General features: G+C 64.3%; 1 protein-coding gene across 3 annotated transcripts; it reads left to right on the top strand.

Moving 5' to 3' along the window:
- Positions 1-244: 244 nt before the first annotated feature.
- Positions 245-6,116, top strand: MAD2L1BP (MAD2L1 binding protein). Of its 3 annotated transcripts, none has more exons than XM_075332260.1 (3): positions 245-311; positions 3,500-3,732; positions 4,740-6,116. In XM_075332260.1, exons 2-3 carry the CDS (start codon positions 3,508-3,510, stop codon positions 5,247-5,249), a joined length of 735 nt encoding a protein of 244 aa, XP_075188375.1. In that variant the 5' UTR covers positions 245-311; positions 3,500-3,507; the 3' UTR covers positions 5,250-6,116. The 3 variants fall into 3 exon arrangements, with proteins under 3 accessions (XP_075188375.1, XP_075188374.1, XP_075188376.1); XM_075332259.1 differs by lacking the exon at positions 245-311 and adding an exon at positions 642-751; XM_075332261.1 differs by lacking the exon at positions 245-311 and adding an exon at positions 3,063-3,196.
- Positions 6,117-7,765: the final 1,649 nt, after the last annotated feature.

The raw sequence follows: 7,765 nt of genomic DNA, 5'->3' as shown, positions 1-7,765 counted from the left end.
TTCCGGTGCTCACCGCTCCTCCTCCTCACATTTTACACTTATTTCTTATTATTTAATGATCACTTTCTGAGGATATTTCCGCAGTATCTTTGAAAAAGAAAAAATAATTTTATATTTTAAAGTTTGTTCTCCGAAAACTGTAAGAAACCGGAGAGTGTGAACACGGAGCAAAACCGGGCATAACCGGGAATAACCGAGGGGAGCGGAGGGCGGGGCTGCGGCACGTCATGTGACGTCACTGGACACGCCCCGGGGACTCTGACGAAACAGGAAATGATGCTGAGAGTTTGAAGTTAGACCCGGGAGCGGCGGTGAGTGCGGGAGAGAGGGAAGGAGCGGGAACCGGGAGGAAAGGCGGCGGGGGCTGGGGAGGAAAGGCGGCGGGGGCTGGGGAGGAAAGGCGGCGGGAACCGGGAGGAAAGGCGGCGGCAGCAGAGGGCGGGGGCTGGGGAGGAGGCGGCGGGGGCTGGAGAGGAGGCGGCGGGGGCTGGAGAGGAGGCGGCGGGGGCTGGAGAGAAGGCGGCGGGAACCGGGAGGAGGTGGGCGGGGAGCGGCGGCAGCAGGGGGCGGGGCACTTCTCCGCACCAACGCTGGGTTTCTCCGAAGCTATGTAGGTCGCGCATGCGCACAGTGCGGCAGCCGCTGCTCTTGGTGTTCGCCGGAGCTCGGGCCTTCTGTCAACCTGTGGGTGATTTGTTACAGGCGGACGGCGGTCATGTGACCATGACGAAAGCACAAGCCGCAGAGAGAGGTGGGGGGGGTCCTCTGAGGAGGGGCCGCAGGGAGAGGTGGGGGGGGTCCTCTGAGGAGGGGCCGCAGGGAGAGGTGGGGGGGTCCTCTGAGGAGGGGCCGCAGGGAGAGGTGGGGGGGATCCTCTGAGGAGGGGCCGCAGGGAGAGGTGGGGGGGGTCCTCTGAGGAGGGGCCGCAGGGAGAGGTGGGGGGGGTTCTCTGAGGAGGGGCCGCAGAGAGAGGTGGGGGGGGTGTCCTCTGAGGAGGGGCCGCAGGGAGAGGTGGGGGGGGGTGTCCTCTGAGGAGGGGCCGCAGGGAGAGGTGGGGGGGGGTCCTCTGAGGAGGGGCCGCAGGGAGAGGTGGGGGGGGTGTCCTCTGAGGAGGGGCCGCAGGGAGAGGTGGGGGGTGTCCTCTGAGGAGGGGCCGCAGGGAGAGGTGGGGGGGGTCCTCTGAGGAGGGGGCCGCAGGGAGAGGTGGGGGGGGTCCTCTGAGGAGGGGCCGCAGGGAGAGGTGGGGGGGGTCCTCTGAGGAGGGGCCGCAGGGAGAGGTGGGGGGGGTCCTCTGAGGAGGGGCCGCAGGGAGAGGTGGGGGGGGTCCTCTGAGGAGGGGCCGCAGGGAGAGGTGGGGGGGGTCCTCTGAGGAGGGGCCGCAGGGAGAGGTGGGGGGGGTCCTCTGAGGAGGGGCCGCAGGGAGAGGTGGGGGGGGTCCTCTGAGGAGGGGGCCCGCAGGGAGAGGTGGGGGGGGTCCTCTGAGGAGGGGCCGCAGGGAGAGGTGGGGGGGGGTCCTCTGAGGAGGGGCCGCAGGGAGAGGTGGGGGGGGGTCCTCTGAGGAGGGGCCGCAGGGAGAGGTGGGGGGGGTGTCCTCTGAGGAGGGGCCGCAGGGAGAGGTGGGGGGGTCCTCTGAGGAGGGGCCGCAGGGAGAGGTGGGGGGGGGTCCTCTGAGGAGGGGCCGCAGGGAGAGGTGGGGGGGGGTCCTCTGAGGAGGGGCCGCAGGGAGAGGTGGGGGGGGTCCTCTGAGGAGGGGCCGCAGGGAGAGGTGGGGGGGGTCCTCTGAGGAGGGGCCGCAGGGAGAGGTGGGGGGGGTCCTCTGAGGAGGGGCCGCAGGGAGAGGTGGGGGGGTCCTCTGAGGAGGGGGCCGCAGGGAAAGGTGGGGGGAGGTCCTCTGAGGAGGGGCCGCAGGGAGAGGTGGGGGGGTCCTCTGAGGAGGGGCCGCAGGGAGAGGTGGGGGGGGTCCTCTGAAGAGGGGCCGCAGGGAGAGGTGGGGGGGGGTCCTCTGAGGAGGGGCCGCAGGGAGAGGTGGGGGGGGGTCCTCTGAGGAGGGGCCGCAGGGAGAGGTGGGGGGGTCCTCTGAGGAGGGGCCGCAGGGAGAAGTGGGGGGGCGGGTCCTCTGAGGAGGGGCCGCAGGGAGAAGTGGGGGGGGCGGGTCCTCTGAGGAGGGGCCGCAGGGAGAAGTGGGGGGGCGGGTCCTCTGAGGAGGGGCCGCAGGGAGAAGTGGGGGGGGGGTCCTCTGAGGAGGGGCCGCAGGGAGAAGTGGGGGGGGGTCCTTTGAGGAGGGGCCGCTGGGAGAGGTGGGGGGGGGGTCCTCTGAGGAGGGGCCGCAGGGAGAAGTGGGGGGGGGGTCCTCTGAGGAGGGGCCGCTGGGAGAGGTGGGGGGGGGGGTCCTCTGAGGAGGGGGCCGCAGGGAGAAGTGGGGGGGGGGGGTCCTCTGAGGAGGGGCCGCTGGGAGAGGTGGGGGGGGGTCCTCTGAGGAGGGGCTGTGTGGTTGATACAGCTTGTTCTGCCGAGGGACGTAATCACTGTAAGGGCCGGTATGGCTTCTGTCACTATGCAATAACAACATCTCCGGGTCCCTGGCGCCCGGCTTCCCCTTCTGTGGCTCCTCCATCTGCGCCCGGCATCTCGCCAACAACCCCTCCCCCCACGGTGTGCTGCCCCTCCGGTGTCCCACCCCCCCCCCCCCGTCTGCTGCCCCTCCGGCGTCCCTTCCACCCCCCCCGTCTGCTGCCCCTCCGGCGTCCCTTCCACACACACCCCCCGTCTGCTGCCCCTCCGGCGTCCCTTCCACCCCCCCCCCCCCCCCCGTCTGCTGCCCCTCCGGCGTCCCTTCCACCCCCCCCCCCCGTCTGCTGCCCCTCGTTGTACTATCACTGTTTGTGATAACCAGGCATCAGGACAAGAAGATATTCAATGTTCCTTTATTGTAGCTTGTGTCTACGCGTTTCTGGAGCCCTGCTCCCTTCATCTTTTGTGCTATGTGTCCTGATGAAGGGAGCAGGGCTCCAGAAACGCGTAGACACAAGCTACAATAAAGGAACATTGAATATCTTCTTGTCCTGATGTCTGGTGAATAGCGCGGCTAAAAGCCCCCTTCTGTACTACTCTCTGTTATCTGCCACGGGGGCTGCAGCAGAATTCACCTATATAGCACATGCTTATACAGCAGTTGTGACTGGCACAACTCCTCGAGGTGAGTGTAAATCCTCTGCGTCTCTCGGTATAAACCGGGTAAGACCCTACTGCGCTTCTATTCCCAGTTTATTCTAATCTGTTTGTGATAACGGCATTGCCCCTGTTGTGCCGCCGGTGGTGGGAGGTGCCGTTGGTGGGAGGTGCCGTTGGTGGGAGGCGCCGCTGCGCAGTCGTTTGTTATAGGTTAATGTTCATCTGATGTGATGATAGCAGAAGTTAGAGACTCGAGATTGGACACTGGTGATCCCCCGGAATTATTGGGGTTCTTTATACTGTTATTGACATGAGTTTGTGTTTCTAGCATGGAAAATGGAGAAGCCGGACCCTCAGCCGCTGTCCTGCAGACCCCGGGGCTCCCGCCCCACTAGACGCAGCTCCAGAGACGATCCTGACGTGTGTGTGGTGTTCCCTGGACTGGTAACGAGGGAAAGCTGCTGCCGCTTCACCTGTGAGCTCCTGAAGCACATCCTGCACCAGCGGCACCAGCTGCCTCTGCCCTACGAGCAGCTGCTGCACTTCTGTACGGGACAGCAGGTAACTGCCAGCGTCCTCTGCTTGGCGCCTTCCTCTGCCCCCGGCCCGGCCGGCGCCATCCTCTGCCCCCGGCCCGGCCGGCGCCATCCTCTGCCCCCGGCCCGGCCGGCGCCATCCTCTGCCCCCGGCCCGGCCGGCGCCATCCTCTGCCCCCGGCCCGGCCGGCGCCATCCTCTGCCCCCGGCCGGCGCCATCCTCTGCCCCCGGCCGGCGCCATCCTCTGCCCCCGGCCGGCGCCATCCTCTGCCCCCGGCCGGCGCCATCCTCTGCCCCCGGCCGGCGCCATCCTCTGCCCCCGGCCGGCGCCATCCTCTGCCCCCGGCCCGGCCGGCGCCATCCTCTGCCCCCGGCCCGGCCGGCGCCATCCTCTGCCCCCGGCCCGGCCGGCGCCATCCTCTGCCCCCGGCCCGGCCGGCGCCATCCTCTGCCCCCGGCCCGGCCGGCGCCATCCTCTGCCCCCGGCCCGGCCGGCGCCATCCTCTGCCCCCGGCCCGGCCGGCGCCATCCTCTGCCCCCGGCCCGGCCGGCGCCATCCTCTGCCCCCGGCCCGGCCGGCGCCATCCTCTGCCCCCGGCCCGGCCGGCGCCATCCTCTGCCCCCGGCCCGGCCGGCGCCATCCTCTGCCCCCGGCCCGGCCGGCGCCATCCTCTGCCCCCGGCCCGGCCGGCGCCATCCTCTGCCCCCGGCCCGGCCGGCGCCTTCCTCTGCCCCCGGCCCGGCCGGCGCCTTCCTCTGCCCCCGGCCCGGCCGGCGCCTTCCTCTGCCCCCGGCCCGGCCGGCGCCTTCCTCTGCCCCCGGCCCGGCCGGCGCCTTCCTCTGCCCCCGGCCCGGCCGGCGCCTTCCTCTGCCCCCGGCCCGGCCGGCGCCTTCCTCTGCCCCCGGCCCGGCCGGCGCCTTCCTCTGCCCCCGGCCCGGCCGGCGCCTTCCTCTGCCCCCGGCCCGGCCGGCGCCTTCCTCTGCCCCCGGCCCGGCCCGAGTCCTCATGGTTTCTCTTTCTCTGTTTCCAGGATGGTGAGGAGGTTGTGAGAAGGCCTATAAAGGAGGCCTCTGATTCCCGCCATTGCCAGCGTGCTCTCGCTGACTTGGAGGAGTTAATATCTCAGCTGGACGTCTTCTTCACGCTGACACCTGTGCCCCGAGTTTTGCTGCTGCTGGGAGGATCTCCGGTCAGCCCTAAGGAGCTGTATGTGATAGACATGGAGGGCATCCTCGTGGGCAACGGTGAGCAGAGCCTGTGTCCACGGCCCTGTCTCCGCCAGCTCTTCCGCGCGCTCTTTGTGGCTGACCCGTTCAGTGACCTGCGCTCTTCTGGGCTCATGAGCCTGGTGCTGATGGTACAAGGACATCGAGACTGTGCCACAGACTGGTTTAGACCCAAACTCAACTATAAGGTTCCCACCAGGGGCCACACGCTGACCATCAAACTGTCCAGCTGCGGAGCTGACGGTGCCCCGGACCACAGCGACGACTACATCTGGTTTCAGGCTCCAGTCACACTGAAAGGGTTTCAGAACTGAGAGAACACAGACCCCTCCCTGCAATGCCAAAAAGTGATGGGGGAGGGGATGATCTGATGTGAGAAACCTGGCCCCTTCCCCTCTATCCTCCGCTGGTGCAGAGATGCACGCTCATTGCTGATGTGATACCTTGAGCCTGGGGGTCACTCACCTCCTGGGCCCCCTCTTGAATATATGGAGCATGTGCAATAGACCTTTGTGTAATCGGATATGCTGCTCAGTGCCGTCATCTGATTGGCGATGCTGTGTCTGGGGACGGCTGCGCCATTTATGGACTATGTGCTGTGACCGAGTCTCCAGGTGACAGACATGGAAGTCCTATGAGCGTCTCGCCCCGGTCCTGGATGGGCGTCTCGCCCCGGTCCTGGATGGGCGTCTCGCCCCGGTCCTGGATGGGCGTCTCGCCCCGGTCCTGGATGGGCGTCTCGCCCCGGTCCTGGATGGGCGTCTCGCCCCGGTCCTGGATGGGCGTCTCGCCCCGGTCCTGGATGGGCGTCTCGCCCCGGTCCTGGATGGGCGTCTCGCCCCGGTCCTGGATGGGCGTCTCGCCCCGGTCCTGCGAGGTGTCCGATGTATCTCCACCCCGACCAGCACTTCTACCTCAGCTGTGTGCCTTACACCTTATATTTGGTGACCCCCTCCGTGGCTGCGACCTACGTCCCTCCGGCAGAGGAGACGCTGCCTCTCGGGAGAGTCTCAGGAGGGTCCAATGTGCTTTTGTTTACTGACTCTTCTGAGGAAATGTTATCCACCATGTTTACTCCAGGATAAAAGGGACCAAGGGGAGCGGCTGCGTCACTGTCAGAATAATAGGATGATTATAGGTTATTTATTGGACTTGGACAAAGGAATTTTAAGATTTTCTATTTACATTTTATGGAGAGCGGTGAGTGCAGCACCATCCTGAAAGAAGACTGGGACAAAGATTGTCATTACAGTGATGGGCGCTGTCCTGACTCCACGTCATCGTCATCTGTACGGCGCCGTCCTGACTCCACGTCCTTGTCATCTGTACGGCGCTGTCTTGACTCCACGTCATCTGTACGGTCCACGTCATTGTCGTGTGTACGGTGCTGTCCTGACTCCACGTCATTGTCGTGTGTACGGCGCTGTCCTGACTCCACGTCATTGTCGTGTGTACGGCGCTGTCCTGACTCCACGTCATTGTCGTGTGTACGGCGCTGTCCTGACTCCACGTCATTGTCGTGTGTACGGCGCTGTCCTGACTCCACGTCATTGTCGTGTGTACGGCGCTGTCCTGACTCCACGTCCTCGTTGTGTGTATGGCACTGCGGGTCATCATCATATGAGTGGCGCCATCCTGGCTGTAGATGTTCATGATGTGTCTGTGTGTGGGTGGTGCCATCCACTGATCATCGTCATGTCTATGGTGCCGTCCTGACCACTGATAGTCATCGTGTGTACGGTGTCCTGACAGTGGCTCGGCTCTGGGTACGGATCTGTCCTGACTGTGGCTTCAAAGTTATCCTGTATTTAGGATTTGCTCATATATCCATTTTTCCACAAACAGAAAAAATAAAGGTGATTCATCCAATGCGGGTGTGAATAGCGCCGTACCGGGATGATGAGGCGGATGTGAATAGCGCCATGCCATGACGATAATGCTGGTGTGAATAGCGCCGTACTGGGATGATGATGCGGATGTGAATAGCGCCATGCCATGATGATGATGCGGGTGTGAATAGCGCCGTATCGGGATGATGATGCGGGTGTGAATAGCACCGTACCGTGATGATAATGCGGGTGTGAATAGCACCGTACCGTGATGATGATGCGGGTGTGAATAGCACCGTACCGGGATGATGATGCGGGTGTGTATAGCAGCGTACCGTGATGATGATGCGGGTGTGAATAGCGCCGTACCGGGATGATGATGCGGGTGTGAATAGCACCGTACCGTGATGATGATGCGGGTGTGAATAGCACCGTACCGGGATGATGATGCGGGTGTGTATAGCAGCGTACCGTGATGATGATGCGGGTGTGAATAGCACCGTACCGTGATGATGATGCGGGTGTGAATAGCGCCGTACCGGGATGATGATGCGGGTGTGAATAGCACCGTACCGGGATGATGATGCGGGTGTGTATAGCACCGTACCGTGATGATGATGCGGGTGTGAATAGCACCGTACCGTGATGATGATGTGGGTGTGAATAGCCCCGTACCGGGAGGATAATGCGGGTGTGAATAGCCCCGTACCGGGATGATGATGCGGGTGTGAATAGCTACGTACAAGGATCATAATGAGAGTGTGAATAGTTCCATGCCATGATGATAATGCGGGTGTGAGTAGCGCCGTACCGGGATGATGATGTGGGTGTCAATAGCGCCGTACCGGGATGCTAATGCGGGTGTGAATAGCGCCGTACCGGGATGATGATGCGGGTGTGAATAGCGCTGCACCGGGATGATGATGTGGGTGTCAATAGCGCCGTACCAGGATGCTAATGCGGGTGTGAATAGTGCTGTACCGGGATGATGATGCAGGTGT

The sequence above is a fragment of the Anomaloglossus baeobatrachus genome, unplaced genomic scaffold (genome assembly GCF_048569485.1).
Source record: "Anomaloglossus baeobatrachus isolate aAnoBae1 unplaced genomic scaffold, aAnoBae1.hap1 Scaffold_2692, whole genome shotgun sequence".
In the NCBI taxonomy this organism is placed as follows: Eukaryota; Metazoa; Chordata; class Amphibia; order Anura; family Aromobatidae; genus Anomaloglossus; species Anomaloglossus baeobatrachus.
The sequence above is the reverse complement of the archived record's forward strand: the minus strand, read 5'-3'. Positions and strand labels throughout refer to the sequence as shown.

Excerpts from the sequence above, each read along its gene's own strand:
- MAD2L1BP (XM_075332259.1), top strand. The coding sequence starts at position 724 with ATGACGAAAGCACAAGCCGCAGAGAGAG. Across the intron at positions 752-3,499 it reads AGCACAAGCCGCAGAGAGAG|CATGGAAAATGGAGAAGCCG; the intron begins GTGGGGGGGGTC and ends TTGTGTTTCTAG. Across the intron at positions 3,733-4,739 it reads ACTTCTGTACGGGACAGCAG|GATGGTGAGGAGGTTGTGAG; the intron begins GTAACTGCCAGC and ends CTCTGTTTCCAG.